Source organism: Molothrus aeneus, unplaced genomic scaffold (assembly GCF_037042795.1).
Source record: "Molothrus aeneus isolate 106 unplaced genomic scaffold, BPBGC_Maene_1.0 scaffold_30, whole genome shotgun sequence".
Taxonomy (NCBI): Eukaryota; Metazoa; Chordata; class Aves; order Passeriformes; family Icteridae; genus Molothrus; species Molothrus aeneus.
In genome coordinates this window covers 2,607,444-2,629,075 of record NW_027098964.1, presented here as the reverse complement: position 1 = coordinate 2,629,075, position 21,632 = coordinate 2,607,444, and the positions used below count along the sequence as shown (strand labels likewise).

The window sequence follows — 21,632 nt, the reverse complement described above, 5'->3', positions numbered from 1 at the left end:
CGCATGTCACACCTGTCACCTGTGTCAGGGGCTTCTGTGTGAGGGAGGCTTTTCCCTCTCATTAGCACTAACGAGACCTTTGAGACCTTTGGGACAAATTCCACCATTTTTGGGGCAAGTCCTTCTGATTTTGGGGCATCACTCATTGTCAATTTGGGACCTTCACAAATCCACCCAAAATCCCCCTATTTCACTATGTAACCCCATTTTCCTCCCTTTTCCCACCCAGCAGGGCTGCGTTTATCCAAAATATCACATTTTCTACCCTTAAACCCCACACGCCTCCACTCTGCGGCAAAACTGCCTCAGTCCCGAATAATTTCATTTTCTTAAGGTGCTTTTTAGAAATTTAAGGATTTTTTAAGGGAGAACCGGTGAGTTTTGTGCTGTGGGAGGGGTAAGCGTTACCGGGGCCTAAAGAACACAAAGAAACTGCTCTGAAATCCAACATTTAGAAACTAAAAAATGAAGAAAATATAAATATTTGATAGGATAAAGAAATGTTTTGGAATAAATGTTATCTGAGGGAAATCGTGAAGGACGCGGATCCCCCCCCACCCCGCCTCACGGAGCTGTTCCTGTGGGAAAGCGCCATTTTGGTGGGGGGAGCGGGTTATGGCTGAATAAAAATTATATTTTTCTGAGAAAAATAGGACATTTCTGAGGTAAAACTTGACGTTTCTGAGGTAAAATTTGACATTTCTGAGGCAAATCGGGAACTTTCTGAGGGAAATGAGGCATTTTTGATACAAATCAGATACTTGTGAGGGAAGTAAGACACTTTCAAAGTAAATAGGACATTTCTGAAGCAAAACGGACACTTCTTGAGGGAAATCAAATGTTTTTGAGACAAACCAGACGTCTCAAGAGGGAAGCGAGACACTGATGAGGTAAAATCAAACGTTCCTGAGGAAAACCGGACATTTTCTCGGGGAAACCGATCATTTTCTGACGGAAGTCGGCCATTTCTGAGGCAAATGATATTTTCCTGAAGGAACTCGGGCTTTTCTGAGGTAAAACCAAGGAGAAAAGGGTAATTTTTTTTAACCGTTCGGCCTCTGCGGACGCGGCAGAGGTGACTCGGCGCTTCCCCCGCCCAATGCGGAGTGCACGGAGCGATGACGCCGCACTCCCACACCCGGCGCCGCCCCCGCGGCGACTGCGGCAAAGCCAAGGGAGGGGCCTGGTGAGGGGGCGGGGTCTCCGTGTGGACCCGCCCACTGACGCATCACTCTCGGATCCCTCCGCGCGCGGATCCCTCCGCCGGCCACATGGTCGGAGGTCACTTCACACCGGCTCCTCCCCGCGGATCCTTCCGCCGGATCCTTCCGCCGGATCCTTCCGCGGCCGTTCCCGCCCCCAATTTTCTTTTTATTTGCCTGTAAAATGGGCGTGGAGGAGGGGCAGAATGAAAGTCGGGGCTGTGGGGGAGGGGAGGAGCGGGGGGGAGGGGGTTTGTGACCATTTAGCGGCGGCTTGAGGGGCCCCGCGGAGGAGGGGACGCGATGAAGTTCCCCCCCTGTACGTGCCCCTTTTCGTGAGGTAATTTTTGTGCGAAAAGTCGCTAAAAAGGGTCGGGTTTTAAAAAGCTGGGAAGCCTCAAGGAAATGGTGGATTTAGAGTGAAGAATTGAGGTGGTTTTGCATCAAAAACCTACTAAGAAAAGGGGCTAAGGAGACTGGAGGGGCAGCCTCCCGCTTTGGGTTAAAAAGCGGCCATTTGGGTTTAAAAAGCAGCTGAAAAGCTGCAGAGTTTGGTTTAGTGGTGATTTTTGAGAGCAAAACCTGTGTCCTGTGCCCCAAAAATGGCTTAAACTCAACTTAAAGTGATATTGAGGCTCTTTAGAAGCTTTAGTGCTATCCCAGCTTTAAAAAAAATCTGAACCTGATTTTTAGTCTCTTTTTTTTCCTAAGAAACACCCAAGATTTGGTGAAGAGCATCTTTCTAGAGAGAAATGTTTTAAAATGTCCTCTCCAGGCTCAGCTCCTGAGGAAAAAGCAGCTTTTGGAGTATTTTCACGCAGAAAACTTGAAATTTGACTGTGCCAAGAGTTGTGAAAATGATTTAAAATTTTAAATTATGGCTTAAACCAGCTGGAAATGGGCAGATTATTGCTGTAAAAATGATCATTGAGATAAACCTTGCCTAAAATCAGGGTATTTCTGGGGGAGGCCTTTTCCAGCACCTGAAATGGGGGGGGAAATTTACATTTCAGAGCCTTAATGGTGGAATAGCCCAGAAAATAATTAATAACAATAAGGAAATTTTTTCTCCTGCAGGAAACGCCCCAAAAATGTCGGAACAGCTCCTCCCACACCCCCAAAATGCCTCATTGTTTTCGTCAGCAGCTTTAATTAGCCCCAGAACAGCTTTAATAAATGATAATTAAAAGGTTGGGGAGGGGGGTTGTCCCCTCCCTGCCAGCATTCTCGGGGTGTCATTTCCTGCCTGGAAACGCCTCAAAAAGCAAAAAAAAGTGCTTTAAATTGCCTAAAAAATGCCTTAAAATGCCTCAAAATAGTGAGGGTTTATTCCCCTTATTGAAAACAGGGACTTCCATGACTCAGCATGGCCTGAAATGGGGTGAAACACAAAGATTTTGATGCATTTCTGTCGTAGAAAAGGAAATTAAAATGGTGGTTAGGGCTGTGCTGGATCAGGGTAGAAAAAAGGGTTGTTCGGCCTTTTTGGGGAACAAAAACTGGTGAAAATTTGGGCTTTGGGGTCTGTGTTCCCTCAAGAACTTTTTTTTCCTCAAGATTTGTGACCCTTTTGAGGAGAAACGGCGCCTTTTTGGCAGCGGCCCAGCCCCGTGACGCAGCAAAAAAAAAAAAAAAAAAAAAAAAAAAACAGAGTAAAATGAATGAATAAAAAAGAAAATAAAAAACCTCTAAAGCCACCCGGGAAGGTCGAAGCGAGGGATTTTAGGGCAGAATTGGCCAAACCGAACAAAAAAAATCTCTGTTAAATTTAACCATTTTCGTACTGGACCGCGTGGGCCGGCCGAAGGCCCACGGCCTCGGGGGGAGGGGAGGGGGCACAGTTTGTGAGGGGAAAAAATCGAAGAAAATGGTAAAAACAGTGAAATAATAAAAAAGAAGCTTTTTCACACTGCGGGCGGTAGATTTTGGGGGGGATTTTGGGGGTTGCTGTCCTTTTTTGGCGATTTTAGGGACTATTTTGTCGCCCCCGCGGGGGCGGTGCTGGGCCGCTTATAAGGGAGGGCCCCGCGCTAGCTGCGCCCGGCCGAGAACCAGCCCCGATACGGCCCAAATTCGGCTCAAAATCGCTTAGAGCTGCTCGATTTTACACAAAAAAGCTCCTAAAATGGCTTTATTTCTTACCGAGGGCTCCAAAAATGGCTTTATTGCCTACGAGAAGCTCTTAAAGCTGCGATATTTTATAGAAAAAGCTCCTAAGACTGCTTTATTTCATAAAAGCAGCTCTTAAATCTTTATTTAAAGAAAAGCGACAAAAGCTGTTTCCTTTAAGGACAACTGAGCTCTTAAAGCTGCTTGGTTTCTATATAAATCCTTAAATTGCGGCGATTCCACTAATGGGAAAAGCCGGGGCGAGCCGGGGCACTTTTAATTGAAAAAAATGAATTAAAAACCTTAAAAAAGCTCTTAAAGCTGGTTTTTATTCAAACCGAAGCTTCTAGTGCTGGTTTTTAAGAAATCGCTGCTTTCAAAGCCGATTTCTGGGAGAAAATGCAGCTCTCGCAGCTCTTTAATTCTTAAAATATCCTAATGTGATATTTTCAAAAAGCCGGAGCAAAGCTGGGGCGATTTTACTTAAAAAAAGAGCTTTTTAAGCTTCTTTAATTTAAAGAAAGAAAAAGCGCTTGATACGCTGTTTTCTGCTAAAAAAGCTCCTAAATTGAATTTTATTTTTCAAAGCTCCTAAAGCTTTTTAAAAATGTAGATTTGTCCCCAAGTGGGGCCGGGCCGGGCAGCGCAGGCGGGGGCGGCCGGTTTGGGGTGAAATGCGGCATTTTCAGGATCAGGATGGATTGAGAGGAGCCAATTTTGAGGGAAGAGCAGGAAAACTGAAGAGTGAAGATGGAGTCGGCAGGGAAAGGAAAAGTTTTTCTTCGCAGTGGCCCCATCTGGAGGGAAAAAAGGACTTTTTGGTAAAATGGCGGCAGTTGAGCAGGGGAGGAGCAGAGACAAGAGAGGAAAAAAAGGAAAGACAGAAAATAGAACAAAAGAGAGAGAAAATAGAAGAAAATCAGAAAAAAAAGAAAATAGAAAAACTTAGAAAAAAAGAAAACAGAAACAAAACTGAAAAAATAGAAATTGGAAAAAAGAAAATCGAAAAAGCATAGAAAAAATGGAAAAAGAAAATAGAAAATTATAGGAAAAAAAAGAGAAGAAAATTGGAGAATAGAAGAAACTAGAAAAATAATTAGAAAATTTGAGAAAATAGAAGAAATTAGAAAAATGAAAATCGAACAAATAGAAGAATATAGAAAAATAATAGAAAAATGAAAATAGACTGTAAATAAATAGAAAAAATGCAATTAGAAAAATGAAACTAGAAAAAAAGAAAATAGAAAATTGTAGAAAAAAAAAGAAAAACCCAAGTGCTGAAAATTTGAGAAGATGGAAGTGAAAGAAAACAGGGAAAAAATCAGAAGAGAGAAAATAGAAGAGAATAGAAGAGAGGAAAAAGAAAATCAAAGAGGATTTAGAGGAGAAAATAGAAGCGAAAAATAATGAAAAAAAGAAGGATAAAGGGAGAAAAAGGAAGAAAAATCCCGATTTGGGTCCCGGAGCCAGGAAAATTGAGGAATTTGAGGAAAATGCCCCAAACGGAGCCGGAGGCAGCGGCCGGGTGAGGCCCCACCCCCCTCCAGGGGTTTGGGAATTTTGGGGGGATTTGGGGGGTTTTGGGGTTCTGTCGTTTCAGGCGCCGCCGCCGTCGCCCCTTCCCCTTCCCCCTTTTTCTATTAAACTCCCCAGAAATGGGGAAAACCCCCCAAATTCCTCCAGCGCCCTCCGGCTCCGCCGCTCCCGCCGGCGCCGCTCAGTAAGTGTCCAAAATCTTTTGTTTTTATCCCAAAGGCGTCGCGCGGGAGGGGCCGGTGATAAAAAAAAAAAAAAAAGGGAGAGAAATGATCAAAGAAATGTTTTGTATTTTTGTTTTTTGGGAGGGGGTGGGGAAAGAGGGAGGGGGTGTCTCGAGTTTTTTTCCCCCCTCAGGGAAGCAGCAAAACGCAGGGAAAAAAAGGCAAAAAAACGGTGAGAGAAAGCCGAGGAAAGGGAAAGAAAGAAAAAAAAAAAAAAAAAGAGGATTTAACCAGGAAAGGCCAGTCTGCACTCAAAACGCGCTCAGGAGATTCCGGCAGGGATTTGAGGAGAAAACCCCCAGATCTGGGGAATGCAGAGAAGTAAGAGTCGATTTAATTTCATTTTTTGGGGAGGTCGGTTTATTGGTGGGTAGGGGGCGGTTTTGGGGTGTTTTCCGCCCTTTCCGCAGCCGCAAGTGAGAGGAGTCAGCAGCATCAAAAAGAAGCTTTTTTGCCCCAAAGTGAAGCTGGAAGAGCAGGAATGAGGCTCCGGGAGCTTTCCTTAGGAAAACAAAAGTAAAACCCCCCCAAAAACCCCGCGGAGGGAGGGGCTGGAGCAGGCGTGGGGGGAGGGGACAATAATCATGTTTTCAGGTTTTTTCTCCAAAACCAGCAGCAGGAATGCTTAAATTTAGACTTTTGTCCCCAAAACGAGTAAGTGTAGGAGCGAGCAAGGGGCGGGGGAGCCTCAAATTTGAGGCAAAACCCCCCCCCAAAATCGGCGGTGGCAGGTACCGGGTGCGCCCCTCCCCCACCCTGAGCCCCCCCGGGACCCGCGCGGGTGGGGTGGGGGGAGGGGCGGCGGATTTGGGGCGATTTCGGCCGGTTTGGGGCGTCGGGAGGCGGGGGGAGCGCGGGGACCCCCCCCCGGACGTGGCATGCGGGCACCTCCCGACCCCAAATCCCCCCGAAACCGGCGGAAAACCGCGACCTTCGGGCGGTTTGACCGATTCGGCCGCTTTTCCCCCCAAAAATGGATTGTGCTGACAGGGTGTGTGTATGTGGGGGGGGTCTCGTGGGTGTTTTTTGCAGCCCCGCCGGCCCTGCCCCCGCCTGAGGAGCCTCCAAGAGCCAGAATGGGGCAAAAAAACCCCAAATCAGGGTCTGCAGGAACAGTAGGGAGCCAGAAATTGGTATTTGTGCCGCTTTCACCCCAAAATGGGCCACTCCAGGGATGGAAGGGGAGGAGGGGGAGCTTTGGGTTTGGCTGCTTTGCCCCCTCCCCATTAAAAAAATCCAAAATTGCTAAAATTGCCTCAGAATGCGCTGCTCGTAGGGCCTGCCCCCAAGCTGGGAATTTTAACCAAAACCAGGGGTTTTTCCACCCAAAAAAAATGCTTAGTCAGCGCCTTCGCATGGTGCCTTGGGAGGGGGAGGAGCTTTTGAACCTTTTTCCCTGGATTTTCCCCCAAAGCAAAGGGATGGAGGAGCAGGTGTTGGGGACGGGGGGTTGGGTGTTGTCTCTCTCCCCTCCCCACAGTGACAGTGCCAAAACCGCCTTGATTCGCCCTAAAATGGACAAATTGCTCCAAAAAAAGGCTTAAAAACTAGAAATCCCCCCCAAAATAAGAGGCAGGAAAAGGTGAGCCAGCAGAGTAAGTACCGGCGGGGCCCCGGGACGCGCCGACCCCAAAATCCCCCGTTCTCGGCCCAAGCTGCGAGGGGGGCGTGTGATTAACCCCAAAATCCCCGTTTCGGAGCTAATTCTGCGCCGGGGATGCCCGTGGGACCCGAAGTGGCCCTTTCTGAGCCCATTTTGCGCCCGGATCGCGCGTCCGACCCCAAATCCCCGTTCTGACCTCGTTGTGCTCTGGGGGCGCGGGATTAACCCCAAATCCCCCGAGCTGAGCTCATTTTGCGCCCTAAATTCCCCTTTCCAGCCCAATTTTGCGACCGGGACGCGCCTGTGACCCCAAATCCCCGTTTCTGAGTCTCTTTTGCGTCTGGGCCGTGACTCTGACCCAAAATCCCCGTTACTCTGCCCAAATTGCGCTGGGGGCACATGCTGGGCCCCAAACCCCCCAAACCACCCATTTTTGGGTGTGCTCTGGCCCCAAATTCCCCACATTTTGCCCCATATCGCATGGGGCGGGGCCAGAGATGATTTGGGGAGGTTTTTTTGGTTTTTTATTTTTCCCGTTTCGGGAGGTTTTTTCTTTTCCTGAGAAAACTTTTCCTGGTTTTCTCAGGTTTTGCTTTTTCTCCTCTGGACCCAAAAAGGCCGAAAAAAAAGCAAAAGGCGCCGGTGGTGGCACCCCCGGGACCCCCCGGGGCGGGGTTCGACCCCTCGCGGCGCCGCTGCTGCTGGCCTGGGGCCCTATCGTGACAGAGACCCCCTGATATCACAACAGAGAGCCCCATGTCCTGGTGGATACCCCCCCATTTCTCCTCCTTGACTTGGGCATCTCACAATCCACAGAAAAGGGTGACCCCTGTATCCCGACAGGGATCTTACATTGCGACAGGAGCCCCCATATTGTGATAAGGACCTATTATCGTGATGGGAACCCTCCCTTCATTTATTCACATGGCTTTGGGTGACCCATGGTACAGGGAGGTGGTGATTCCATGTCGTGACAGGGACCCCTCTTGGTAACAGGGCCCCTCATATCGTGACAGGGACCCCCTGTTCCCCATTTTCCCAGAGCCGCACACTGGGTGACCCACAGTACCTGGACAGGGGGTGCCCCATATCACGACAGGGATTGTCTATCGCGATAAGAACTCACGTTCTGCAAGGGCTTTGTATCCTGACAGGATCCTGCATCGCTCTGAAGAGGAGTATGGAGACAGGAACCCCCTGTCGTGACAGTGCTCCTGGATCACGACAGGGCCCCTGTGCCAAGGACCCAGGACCATGAGGGGGCGCTGTATCGCTGGGAATCCCCAGTATCGTGACAGGACCCCCCTATCAATAGGGACTTTCAATAAACTGCAGAGTCCTGACCGGCCTTGTGTCGTCATTGGGGCTGGGGGGGGGGGGGCGGGGGGCGGTGACTGTGCATATGACGTCATTGCCTGTTCCCCCTGACATAGCAACGCGGCCTGGGTCCACTTGGTGACGTCACCGCCGCTTCCTGCCGCGTGTCCTTTGCAAGCCCCTCTCCTCCCGCTGGTTTTGGCCTCGCCTCTTTTTCGCCCCGCCCCTCCCTCGGTCCTGGTCCCTCATTGGTTCTTTTAGCCTCTCCCCAGCCCCTTATTGGCTCTTCCATGCCCCGCCCTTCGCTCCTCCCATTTTCCACCCCCGCCCTTTCATTGGCTCATCCAGACCCCACCTTTGGCCTTTCATTGGCTCATTGAGGCCCCGCCCCCCCAGGTCCGTCACCGGATCCTCCCGCCCGGCGCCGCCGCTGCTTCCTCCGGGCCCGCTCCGGCCCCGGGACCCGCTCGGAGCCCCGGGAGCCGCCGGGAGCGCGGCCCCGGCCCCGGCCCCGCCATGTGGCTCTTCTCCCGGGACCCGGTGCGGGACTTCCCCTTCGAGCTGGGCCCTCCTGATGCGGATCCCGAGGCGGAGCCGCTCCCGGACCCAGCGGCCCCGGCCCCGCTCTGGCGGCTGCTGCGGGGCCGTCGCAAGGTGGGGGGGTTGTGTGTGGCGGGGGGGGAGGTCCCCTCGTGTGTCCCCTCCCTGTCCCCTGCATGGCCACGGCCCCGCCATCCCTGCCCCGAGCCCCTCCCCATGTCCCCGCGACCCCCATCCTTGTCCCCCGGTGTCCCCATCCCTTTGTGCCCCAGCTCTCGCTGTCACCTGTCCCACGTCACCGTATGTCCCCCCATGCCCCCCCCCCCCGTGTCCCCCATCGCCAGGTCCCAGGTGTCTCTATCCCCGCTGTCCCCACATCCCCATTTGTCCCCTCGTGTCCCCCTGTCCTGTCGTTACTCCGCCCCCGCGTGTCCCCACAGTGTCCCCCCCTTTTCCCCCTGTGCTGTTCCCCGCGCTGTCCCCTGCCTGTCGCGGTGTCCCCTGACTGTCGCCGTGTCCCCAGGCCGATGGCGCTCCGGTGTCGGTGTTTGCCCACAGCCTGGGCCCGGGGGTGGATCCCGGTGCCACCGCGCTGGCCCGGGCGGGGCTGAAGCGGCTCCGCAGCCTCCGGCACCCCAACATCCTGGGCTACCTGGACAGCCTGGAGGTGACAGGACCGGGGACACCGCGGGGACAATGTGGGGGGGTCATGGACACATGGGAGGACATTGGGGGAGTGAGGAGATGGGAGTGAGTGGGGGGACATGAAGGGATGGGGACATGAAGGGATGGGGACATTGAGGGGGGACATGGGGGGGCATGAAGAGATGGGGACATTGTGGGGGGACAGGGGACAATGGGAGGACAATGGTGACAGGGGGAATGAGCGGTCAGGAGGGGACAGGAGGACACTGGGGGGACACTGGGGGACAGGAATGGTGGGGACAGCGAGGGGACAAAGGAGGGACACAAACAAGGACTTGGGGGGACACGGGGGGTGACAGGGTGAGGTGGGGGTGACCCCGAGTGTCCCCCCCAGACGGAGCAGTGCCTGTACCTGGTGACAGAGGCTGTGACCCCCCTGCGGCGGCACCTGAGGCTGCACCCCCCGAGCGGGGACTCGGGCGAGCAGGAGGTGGCCTGGGGGCTGCAGCGGCTGCTGGTGAGGGGGGGTCTGGGAACAATCTGGGGGGGGGGGGTCCCCTGAGACCTTTGTGGGGACCCTGCAATCAGGGGGTGTGAGGGGGACCCCAATATCTGGATGGGCCCAGGTGTGTGAGGGGATGGATCCCCGGGATTTTGTGGGGGAGGGGGTCTCCAGGATCTTGGGGGATTCTGGGATCCAGGGGAGGTTTCTGAGACGTTTTTGGCTCCTGGGTGGGAGGGGTTCCTTCTGTGAGGGGGGGGTTACCGATTTTGGGGTTCTTTTGCCCCCCCCAGACGGCGCTGGCGTTCCTGGGGGTCTCGGGGCTCGTTCACCACGCGCTGGGACTCGACGCCATCTTCGTGGACCCCGGGGGCGAGTGGAAGCTGGGGGGGCTCGAGAGGGTGGCGGCCACCAGTGAGGGGACCCCCACCCGCCCCCCCAGTGACCCCCCCCGGCCCCAGGACCCCCCCGAGCTCAGCGACCCCTCCCGAGGGAAGGGGGACCCCTGGTGAGTTGGGGAGGGGGGTGGCATTGGGGGGGTTCAGGGGACCACGGGGGTCCCCTGTGCCCCCTCCCCACTGTCACGGCCCCCCCAGGGCAGGGGACATGTGGCGCCTGGGCTGCCTCATCTGGGAGGTCTTCAATGGACCCCTCCCCCGGCCGGGGGCTCTGCGCAGCTTTGGCAAGGTCAGGGACCCCCCACCAAAATCCTGGGGACCCCCTGGGCACCCCCAAACACCTGGGATGCCCCAGGAATTGGGTGGATCCACCCAATTCCTGCTCACCCTCAGAACCTCCCCCAGGCTCAGGGCTTCCCCTGTCCCCCCCAGCCCTTGGGGTGCCCCTGACCCCGTGTCCCCCCTGTGTCCCCCCTGTCCCCCCCAGCCCTTGGGGTGCCCCTGACCCCGTGTCCCCCGTGTCCCCCCAGCTGCCCCCCGGGCTCATCCCGCCCTTCTCCGAGCTGGTGGCAGCGGATCCGGGGGCCCGGCCGGGCCCGGGGCCGCTCCTGGAGCAGCTGCAGCGCCCTGGAGCCTTCCTGGCCTGTGCCCTGGTGCGCACTGGGCTCTTCCTCGAGCACTTCCAGGTGTGGCTTCAGCCTCACTTCCTCCCTGTTCCACCATCCTCACCCTCACGTTCATTCCTGTGCTTTTATCCTCGTCCCTGTCTCCTCATCAATGTGCTCAGTCCTGTTCCTTCTTCCCATCCTCATCATCATCCTCATCCCTATCGCTGTCTCCTGATCCATTCCTTCATCCTCATCCTCATCCTCATCCTCATTCCCATGTTCATTCCTGTTCCTTTATCCTCATCCTTTGATCCCTACTCTTTCATCCTCTTCCCATCCCTGTCCCCTCATCATCATCCTCTTCACTCCTATTCCTTCATCCTCTTCCTCATCTTCATCCCCATCATCCTCCCCATCCTGTGCTGTCCCCCCTGACCCCTCTGGGTGTTTCTGGGACCCCGTGGCAGGTCCGGGACCCCTCGGAGCGCCGGACGTTCCTGCAGGAGCTGCCCCCTCTCCTGGAGTCCCTCCCGGGGCCCTTCCGGAGGCACAAACTGCTCCCGAGGCTGCTCGAGGCCCTGGAGCTGGGCAGTGCCGATGCCAGCGCCCTGCCCCCCCTGCTGCAGGTGGGACCCCCTCAAAACGCCCCCCTAAAACATCCCTGAAACCCAAAATCCCACCCACAACCTCCCCTGCCCCCCCTGCTGCAGGTGGGACCCCCCAAAATCCCCCCCAGTAACCCCCATAGCCCCCTGGTGTCCCCCCTGCCCCTCCAGGTGGCGAAGGTCCTGGACCCCCCCGAGTACCAGGAGCGAATCGTCCCCGTCCTCGTCCGGCTCTTCTCGTCCCCTGAGCGGGGCCTGCGCCTGCGCCTGCTGCAGCTGGTGACTGGGAGCACTGGGATGGGACTGGGATGGGAATGGGATGGGACTGGGAAGGACTGGGAGGGACTGGGATGGGACTGGGATGGGAATGGGATGGGACTGGGAAGGACTGGGAGGGACTGGAGCACTGGGAGGCAGTGGGAAGGACTGGGAGAGTCTGGGATCAGACTGGAAGGGATTGAGGGGGGGCTCTATGGGGTTTGGGGGGTCCATGGGGGGGTGATCCATGGTTTTTGGGGGTGTTCAGGGGGCTCTCACAATCCCCCAGCTCGAGGAGTACATTGAGTTCCTGCCTGAGGCCACGGTGGATTCCCAAATTTTCCCCCACGTTGCCCACGGATTCCTGGACTCCAACCCGGCCATCCGCGAGCAGACGGTCAAGGTGGGCCCCCAAAATCATCTCGGACCCCCCAAATCTCCTGGGAACTCCCCCCAAAAATAGCCCAGGACCCACAGAATCTCCTGGACCCAAATCACCCAGGCCCTCCAGACTTCCTGGGACTCTCCCAAAAGTTACCTGGGGATCCCTCAAAACCACCTGGAAACTTTTCTAAAAATCAAATAACAAACCCCAAACTCACCTGGGGACACCCCCAAATCACCTTGGTAGTCCCTAAATGGGTAGGACTGAGTGGGGACCCCCCAAAAATGGGTGGGACTCAGTGGGGACGCCCCCAAATGGGCAGAACTTTTCAATCACCTGGAGCCCCCTCCCCCAATAACCTGGGAACTTCCTTCCAAATCCACCAAGACGGGTGGGACTCCCCCAACCACCTGGGCACCCCCACATGGGTTGGATTCCCCCCGAAATCCCATCTGGGGGTGCTCCCTGACCCCCCCTCTCTTTCTCTCCCCCCTCCCCCCCAGTCCATGGTGCTGCTGGCGCCCAAGCTGGGGGAGGGGCGCAGGGGGGGGGAGCTGCCCCGGCTGCTGCTGCGGGTGCAGGGGGGGGACGCGCTGGGACCCCTGCGCTGCAACGCCACGCTGTGCCTGGGGCGCCTGGCCCCCCACCTGCCCGCCCAGGTGAGCTCTGAGACCCCCTGAACCCCCCCTGAACCCCCCCTGCTGTGCCTGGGGCGCCTGGCCCCCCACCTGCCCGCCCAGGTGAGCTCTGAGACCCCCTGAACCCCCCCCAAAACCCCTCTATAGTGGACCAGTACCTATTTTCCCCTGTGCCCCCCTCCCACCCCCAGACTCCCTACCTTGGTTTGGGCCACCTGGGACCCCTTTCCCCTGTCCCCTCCCCTCACTGTTCCACCTCACTGTCCCCCTGTCACGCCCCAGATCCTGTCCCCTGTCCCCTCTCACTGAACCCTATTCCATTCCCCCTCTGTGTCCCCCTGACTGTCCCCTTGTACCCCCTCACCCTCCCCTGTCCCCCCTCTCGCTGTCCCCCTGTCCCCCCCTCACCGTTCCCCTGTCCCCCCTCTCTCTGTGTCCCCCTGACTGTCCCCATGTCCCCCCAGACCCGCCGGCGGGTTTTGGCCCCCGCCCTGGCCAGGGCCACCCGGGATCCCTTCCCCCCGGCCCGGGCCGCGGCCGTCGCCGCCTTCGCCGCCACCCACGGCTTCTACCCCCCCCCCGAGGTGGCGGCCCGGGTGCTGCCCCCCCTGTGCGCCCTCACCGTGGACCCCCACCCCGGGGTTCGGCAGCAGGTGAGGGCGGGGAGGGGGCTGGAGGAATTTGGGGAGGGGTCTGGGTGTGGGGGATGGACCCAGAGGAACAGGGGAGGGGGTGGGAGGGACACAGAGGAATTGGGGAGGGGGTGGGAGGGACACAGAGGAATTGGGGAGGGGGTTTGGGTGCTGCAGCTCGCATTGAAATGGGTTGGGGGTCTCACTGAGGGGGGGTCTCAAAGCAGGGGGTGCTGAGGAGGCTCCCACAGCAATTAGGGGGGAGTGCTCATGGTGCTGAGGGGGGGTCCCAGAGCAATTTGAGGGGGGGTCCCGGAGAAATTGAGAGACTCCTCGGTGGGGGCAGGGTGCTATGAAGCAGGGGGGGGGTCCAGGGGGTCTCTCACTGTTGGGGTCCCCCTGCCCCCCCCCCCCAGGCGTTCCGGGCCATTCGCAGCTTCCTGGAGCAGCTGGAGGCAGCGGCCGAGGCCGGGGGGGTCCAGGAGGGCGGTGAGAAACTGCGGGGGGGGGGGGGGGCACAAATTGTGGGGAGGGGGGAAAAAACTGGGGACGGGAGAGACAAAAATTGTGGGGAGGGGGCCTAAAATTGTGGGGAGGGGAAGAAATGAAGGCCTGGGGGAAAGGGAAGGAATTGGGATGGGGTGGAGGAAATGGGGGCGGGGGGGACACAGGGGTGGTTTTGGGGTGTCCCCCCCACCCCGTGACCCCCTCCCCTCCCTCCCGCAGACACCCCCAGCACAGCCGCCGTGCCGGGGGGGGGCGCGGGGGGGCTGGGGGCAGCCGTGTCCTGGGCTGTCACCGGTGTCACCTCCCTGACCGCCCGGCTGATGGGGGGCGAGGGGGGGGCGGCTCCTGCACAGCCCCCCCCCACCCTGGGACCCCCACAGAGCCCGGCCGAGAGCCCTGCGGCCCCCCCAAAAGGTGAGTGACCCGCCCCCTTTAATCCCCCTCCCAAAATTCCTGAAATCCCCAGCCTTGGGGACCCCCCCCAGCCTTGGGGACCCCCCCTGAGTCCCCATTTTGCCCCCCAAGAGCCCCCCAGCGAGGAGACGCCCCCCGAGGAGCCCCCCCTGGAAGACGCCGATGGGTGGGATGATGACTGGGGGAGTCTGGAGGTGAGTTTTGAGGGGATGGGGGTCACATTTTGGCGGGGGGGGGTACAGTGTGACCCCTCCCCATCTCATCACCTCTGTACCCCCTCCCCTCCCTCCCAGGACATGGAGCTGCCCCGGAGCCCCCCCGCCAGCAGCCCAGAGGAATTGGGGACCCCCCCGCAGCCCCCCACCCCCACAGAGCCCCCCCCCAGCGCCCCTCCCCCAGCCGGGGGGGGTGATGAGGGTGAGGGGGGGTGGGGGGTGGGGGGCGAGTGGGGCACTGAGGACGCCTGGGAGGCGCTGCCCAGCCAGCACGGTGAGACCCCCCCCGGGACACCCCCGACCCACTCCAGACTCCCTCTGGAACCCCCAGACCCACCCGGGACACCCAGACCCACCTGGGACCCCCCCCCGAACACCCCCAGACACCCCCTGGAACCTCCAGACCCACCAGGATCCCCACGACATCCCCAGGACCCACCCTGGTCACCCCCAGTCTCCCTCGACCCCCCAGACACCCCCAGAGATCTCCCCAAATCCCCCCCAGGACTGCCTGGGGGTGCCCCCACCACCCCCCGGGACCCCCAAAAACCCCTTGGGATCCTTCCCCAGAACCCCTCAATGCCCCTGAGGGGCTCCCCAGCCTCCCAGGACCCCTCCCCAATGTCCTTGGGACCCCAGACCCCCCCTAAATGGCTCCCCCAACACCCCCTGAACCCCCAGACCCCTCCATCCCCCTGAATCCCCATTCCCTGGGACCCCCTCAGGGCCTCACGCTCCCTGTCCCCCCTTGTGACACACCAGTCCCCCCACTCGTCCCTGCGATCCCCCTGACCCCCGTTTTTCCCTGTCCCCCTCCCCCGGTGACCTCCGTGTCCCCTCAGGGCCCCCCCCGGGCCGGCGGCAGCGGGAGCAGCAGCGGCGCCGGGAGCTCGAGGCCAAGCGCCGGGCGGGTCCCCGGGGCCCCCAAAAACTGGGGGCTCGGAAACTCGACTGAGGGGTGGGGAGGGGGCCCTGGAGGAGGGGACGGGGGCAAAAATCCCCTTTGGGTTTTTTTTTTGTGGGGAGGGGGATCGATAATAAAAACCCCCAAACCCGCAACGACCGCGCTTGGTGAAGTCGGGAATCCGTGAGGGGGACACGTGACAGCGCCGGCACGTGGCGCGGGGGGGGGGAGGAGTCACGCGGCGCGGGAGGGGCGGGGTCATGCGGGGGCGGGGCCGGGAGGTCACGTGGCGCGGGAGCCGCGCGGTCACGTGGCCCGGCATGGCAGGCGGGGAGGGCGCGAGCGCCGCCCAGCGGCGGCGGCGGCGGAAGGAGGAGGTGGGGAGGGGGCGGGGGGACCCCGAAATTTGGGGAGGGGACCCCAGATTTGGGTTGGGGACACTTCACAGGGGGTGGGGACATGGGGGGGGATCGGGGGGGGACACGGGGGAGAGGTGACAAGGACACCACAAGGAGGGGGGAGACACCACGAGGAGGGGGGACATGGGAAGGGGAGAGGGCAAGAATCCCAAAAATGGGGGGGGACACGAATTCTGGGAGGGGAGGTGACAAGGACACCGAGCGGGAGGGGGGACCCAAGGGAAGGACACCCCATGGGTGAGGGGGGGACACGGGGCGGGGGACATCAAAGTGGGGAGGGGGGAACAACACGTTGGGGACCCAGAAATGCGCGGGGGGGATTTAGGGGGGGTCCAGGAATTGGGGAAGGGGGAGGTACTGAAGGGGGAGGGCCATTTGAAGCTTAATTTGGGGAGGGGGTCTAAGATTGGGGGTCTAAGATTGGTGGGGGGGCTGTGGGCTATGCCTAGGGGTGGGTTGGGGTCACCCAGGATGGGTTGGGGGTCTCCAAGGAGGGGTTGGGGTCACCTTTGGGCCCCCCCAGGACCCCGGGGTGCGGCTGTCCAAGGCCCTGAGCTACGTCCTGCGCCACGGGGCCGAGGCCGAGGGGCTGCCCATGGGCCCGGGTGCGTGAGACCCCAAAATCCCCCAAAACTCAGCCCAAAATACCCCAAAACGTTCCTTAAGACACCCCACGAGTCTGGGGGACCCCCAAAACACCCCCTGGGATACCCCAAATACTCTTTTGGACCCCCCAAAATCCCCAAAATGCCCCATGGAACACCCCAAATGCCCCTTGGGACACCCCAAATGCCCCTGGGACCCTCCAAATACCTTTTGGGACCCCAAAACACCCCCTGAGACCCCTAAAACACCCCCTGGAACCCCCCAAACACCCCCAGGGACGCCCCAAACACCCCCAGGGACGCCCTAAATCCCCCCTGAGACCCCCCCAAAGGCCCTGACGGGGGTCCCGGGGGGGATTTTGGGCTCAGATGGATTTGTTGAGGTGGGGGCTCTGCTGCGGCTGCGGCGCTTCGCGGGGGTCTCGGAGAGCGACGTGCGCAGGGTGGTGGCCGCTGACCCCAAGGGTCGCTTCACCCTCCGGCCGGACCCCCTGAGGGTCAGGGCCAACCAGGGGCACTCCCTGCCGGTGAGGGGGGGTCCCCGAGGGGTGTGGGGGGGTCCCCGAGGGGTTTGGGGGGGCTGGAGAGGGCATTTGGGGGGGTTTATGCGGGATTTTGGGGAGTCCCGAGGGGTCTAGGGGGTCCCCGAGGGGTCTGGAGGGGTCCCCGAGGGGTTTGGGGGGCCTGGAGAGGGGATTTTGGGGGGTTTATGGGGGATTTTGGGGAGTCCCGAGGGGTCTAGGGGGTCCCCGAGGGGTCTGGAGGGGTCCCCGAGGGGTTTGGGGGGGCTGGAGAGGGGATTTTGGGGGGTTTATGGGGGATTTGGGGGGGGGGTTATGGGGGATTTTGGGGGACTGGAAAAGGGATTTGAGGAATTTATGGGGGATTTTGGGGGACTGGAGAGGGGATTTGGCGGGAGGTTATGGGGGATTTTGGATTTTGGGGGGTTTATGGGGGACTCGAGGGACTGGAAAAGGGATTTGAGGAATTTATGGGGGATTTTGGGGGTCTCAGAGAGGGCTGGGGGATCTGGAGAGGAGTTTCGGGCATCCCGGGTGGGATTTGTGGAATTTTGGGTGGGATTTTGGGTGTCTCGAGCGAAATTTTGGGAAGCCTGGGTTGGATTTTGAGGATCTGGGAGGGATTTTGGAGGTCCCGGGTTGGATTTTGGAGGTCCCGGGTTGGATTTTAGAGATCTGGGTGGGATTTTGGAGATCCGGGGTTGGATTTTGGAGATCCGGGGTTGGATTTTGGGGATCCGGGGTTGGATTTTGGGGGTCTCAGCTGCTCCGGGGGGCGTGTCCGGGGCTCGCAGGTGCCGGATCTGGAGCTGACCCCCCTGCGCACCCCCGAGGCGCTGCCCCCGACCCTCGCCCACGGCACCCGGCGCCGCCTGTGGGGCCCGATCCGGGCGGGGGGGCTGCGCCCCATGGGGCGGCAACACCTGCACCTGGCGGGGGGGCTGCCGGGGGACCCCGGTGTGCGCAGCGGTGAGTGACCCCCCCCCAAAAAACCTCCCCCGGGACACCCCAAAAACCCCCGAGACCCCCAAACCCCGCAGAGACCCCGCACTCACCTGGCGGGGTGGACCCTGATGTGCGACCCCTCCCCAAAAAGAACCCGCGGCACCCCCAAAAATTCCCCAAAACTCAGCAAGGCCCCCCTAAACCCCCCCAAGGACCCCCCCCCGCCCCAAAGCTCCCAAACTTCTTTGGCACCCCCAAATCCTTCCTGAAGCCTCCCCAAATCCCTTTCTAGGACCCCGCAAACACCTCAAATCCTCCTCGAGATCCCCAAACCTCCCCCCTGAAGCCCCCCAGATCCTCACAAAGCCCCTCAGGACCCCCCAAAACCTCTCAAGACCCCCCAAAACCCCTCAGGACCCCCCAAAACCGCCCAGGAGCCCCCAAAATCCCCCTCCCCACAGGGATGAGGTCGGACTCCGAGATCGCCATCATCATCGACGGCCCCCGGGCGCTGGCGGGTGAGGGAGGGTCCGGATTTTTGGGGGTGTTCCCGATATCTGGGGGGGTCCCCGATGTTTGGGGGACCCCCCGATGTCCGTGTGACCCCCCCCGACCCCTCCCCACAGACGGGATCCCCTTTTTCCGCTCGGTCAATGGGGTGATCCTGACGCCGGGGGACGCCCAGGGCCGGATCCCCCCCAAATATTTCCTGCGTGTTCTGCAGCTGCGGCCGCACCGTGAGAGAGGGGGGGGACCCCAAAATTAGGGGGTGGGGGGGGCTCGGGGGGAGACCCCAAAATTTGGGGGTCAAAGGGTTTGGGGGGATTATTCAGGAATTTGGGGAGGGATCCCTAAATTGGGGGTCTGGGGAGGTCGGGGAGTTTGGGGGGACCCCAAAACTGGGGGGGTCGGGGGGACTCGGAGATTTCAGGAGGACCCCAAAATTGAGGGGGGGGACACAACTCGGGGATTTGAGGGGGACCCCAAAACTGGGGGGAATTGGGGGGGCTGAGGGGGTTTTGGGTGGAGTCAGGGTTTTGGGGGGGGGGGGTTTGGGGGGTCTGGGGTTGGGAGTGGGGGGGTCAGGGGTTTGGGGGGGGGGGGGGGGTATCCCGTTGCCATGGCAACAGCTCCTCTATTCCCCCCCCCCCCCAGGGTGTGAACTGCCCCTGGACGGACCCTGGGACGAGGGAGGGGGAGAGACCCCCGGATGAGGATTTGGGGGGGGTCTGAGCCCCTTCCCCCCCCTCCACGAGGATTTGGGGGTCTGACCTCTCCCCCCATAAGGATTTGGGGGGGGGTCTGAGCCCCCCAGACCCCCCAGACCCAAATAAAACCCCCCTGAGCACCACGAGCGTCTCATGGAGGGGTCAGAGCTCAAACCCCCCCCCCCCAAAATAACACCCGGGGGGACCCAGGACCCCCCAGTCCATCCCAGTCCTCCCCAGTCCATCCCAGTTTCCCAAATCGGATTTCACACAGAAATTCTCCTTTATTGCTGCATCCACCCGGATCTGGGGGGTCCCGGGGGAGGAAGGGGGGGTCCCGGCGGATTTTGGGGGTCCCGGCGGATTTTGGGGGTTCCCGGGGGAGTCCCTCAGCAGATCCCGCACGTTTCCCTGCGGCCGAAGCGGCGCCGCCGGGGCTCGAGGCTCCGCCGCAGCTCCTCATCCTCCTCCAGCGCCCTGCGGGGGTCGGGGGGCGTCGGGCAGGGCGGGACCCCCAAAAAACCCCCAGGACCCCCCCCAGGATCCCCCCGACCCCTCCCCATCCACTCCAAGACCCCCGGACAATCCCAAAGCCCCCCCAGGAGCTCCCCGTGCCACCCATGAACCCCCCAAACCCCTCCCAAACCCGCCGAGACCCCTCCCCGCTGTCCCCACACTGTCCCCCTGGTGTCCCCACGCTGTCCCCCCGGTGACCCCACGGTGTCCCCACACTGTCCCCACGCTGTCCCCACGCTGTCCCCACCTGCTCTCGCGGCGGTGCCGGTCCTGCACAAGCCGGTCCCGCCGGTTCACCAGTGCCACCAGTTCCTCCAGTAAGAGCTGCTCGCGCTCCCGCTGCGCCGGCGGCTTCTGCCACTCTGGGGGGGGTCCCCAAATGTCCCCCAAAAGGTCCCCAAATGTCCCCCAAAAGGTCCCCAAAAGGTCCCCAAAGCTCTTTGTCCTCCTCTCCCATTGCCTCCGTCTGTGCCAGGCACCCGCCGTGTTCATGTCCCCAGATGTCCCCAGGCGTTCCCAATGTCCCCCTGTCCCATCCGATGTCCCCACAAATGTCCTCCCCCATTGCCAGTGTCCCCAAATGTCCTCCTGTCCCCCCAAATGTCCTCCTGCCATCCCCAGTGTCCCCAAATGTCCTCCTGCCATCCCCAATGTCCCCATCCCACCCTTTGGCCCTGATGTCCCCCCATCCTTCTCCTATCCCCGATGTGTCCACAATGTCCCCCCAATGTCCCCTCGATGTCCCCAATGTTCCCCCATCCCCAATGTCCCCTCTGTCCCCAGTGTCCCCTCGATGTCCCAGTGTTCCCCTGTTCGCAGTGTCCCCCTGTTCCCCTGTCCCTCGATGTCCCCAATGTCCCCCCTGTCCCCAGTGTCCCCTCGATGTCCCAATGTCCCGATGTCCCCCCTGTCCCCATTGTCACACCCTCTGTCCCCAGCAGCCCCCGCAGCTCCCGGCTCAGCAGCTCAAAGCGCCGCTCCAGGTCCCGCTCCTGCGCCCTGGGGGTGACACGGGGGGACACAAAAAGGGACAAAAGGGGACAAGGAGGTGTCACCGGGGCTGGCAGAGCCCCCCCCCTGCAGTGTCCCGGACACGGGAGGGGGGCACAGGGAGGGGACACGGGGGGAGGGTGGTGATGTCCCCGCGGTGTCACCGCGATGTCCCCTCACAGCAGCTGCAGCTGGTCCTGGCGCCGCACCAGCAAATTCCGCTGCTGCACCAGCGAGAACCAGGCCCGGAGCAGCCGCTCCTCGCGGGCGGGGTCCGCACCTGGGGACACGGGGACAGCGGGGACGTTGGGGACATTGGGGACGTTGAGAGGACATTGGGGGCATTGGGGATATTGGGGGATACTGGGGGATATTGGGGCATTGGGGACATTGGGGGATATTGGGGCCATCAGGGTCATTGGAGACAGCGAGACATTGGGGACATCGGGGGGATTGGGGACATCGCGGGATTGGGGGATATTGGGGACATCGAGGACATTGAGGGATATTGGGGACATCAGGGCACACAGGGAAATTGGGGACATCAGGAGGACATGAGGGACATTGTGGGCCACGTGCCCCCAATGTTTTGACATCCCCATGATGTCCCCATGATGTCCCCATGATGTCCCCTGCTGTCCCTCTTTTGCCCTTTTCTCAATGCCCAGTGTCCCCAATGCCCCTTTTTTGTCCTCATAACCCCTGTCCCCCTGTCCCCAACGTCCCCCTGTCCTTGCTGTCCCCCCAATGTCCCCATTGTCCCCTCACTGTCCCCTCACCGCTGTCCATCAGCTCCCGCAGTTCCCGCTCCAGCGCCGGGGCCTGAGAGTCCAACCGGGCCTGCTCCTGCTCCAGGGCCAGCAGCTCGGCTGCCACCCACTGTCCCTGTCACCGTGGGGACACTGGGGTCACCCCTGTGCCACCCCTGTGCCACCTGTGGCTGTCCCTGCCCCTCCCGCAATGTTCCCATTGTCCCCAAGGTCCCCCCCGTGTCCCCAGTGGTGTCCCCAGTGTCCCCCTCTATTGTCCCCATGTCCCCCCCATTGTCCCCAAGGTCCCCCCCGTGTCCCCAGTGGTGTCCCCAGTGTCCCCCTCTATTGTCCCCATGTCCCCCCCATTGTCCCCAGTGTCCCCCCTCTATTGTCCCCATGTCCCCCCCATTGTCCCCAGTGTCCCCCCCCGTGTC

General features: G+C 59.9%; 2 protein-coding genes across 2 annotated transcripts; both read left to right on the top strand.

The window, feature by feature from the left end:
* Nucleotides 1-8,401: 8,401 nt before the first annotated feature.
* Nucleotides 8,402-15,318, top strand: SCYL1 (SCY1 like pseudokinase 1). The gene is made up of 16 exons (XM_066570374.1): nt 8,402-8,645; nt 9,055-9,198; nt 9,571-9,693; nt 9,972-10,186; nt 10,275-10,365; nt 10,607-10,762; nt 11,152-11,310; nt 11,461-11,568; nt 11,837-11,950; nt 12,436-12,591; nt 13,035-13,223; nt 13,619-13,691; nt 13,929-14,123; nt 14,235-14,317; nt 14,417-14,612; nt 15,181-15,318. Exons 1-16 carry the CDS (start codon nt 8,508-8,510, stop codon nt 15,291-15,293), a joined length of 2,253 nt encoding a protein of 750 aa, XP_066426471.1. The 5' UTR covers nt 8,402-8,507; the 3' UTR covers nt 15,294-15,318.
* Nucleotides 15,319-15,558: 240 nt separating this feature from the next.
* On the top strand, nt 15,559-19,083 carry TRPT1 (tRNA phosphotransferase 1). The gene is made up of 7 exons (XM_066570531.1): nt 15,559-15,619; nt 16,185-16,266; nt 16,636-16,793; nt 17,582-17,756; nt 18,194-18,250; nt 18,359-18,469; nt 18,888-19,083. Exons 1-7 carry the CDS (start codon nt 15,563-15,565, stop codon nt 18,944-18,946), a joined length of 699 nt encoding a protein of 232 aa, XP_066426628.1. The 5' UTR covers nt 15,559-15,562; the 3' UTR covers nt 18,947-19,083.
* Nucleotides 19,084-21,632: the final 2,549 nt, after the last annotated feature.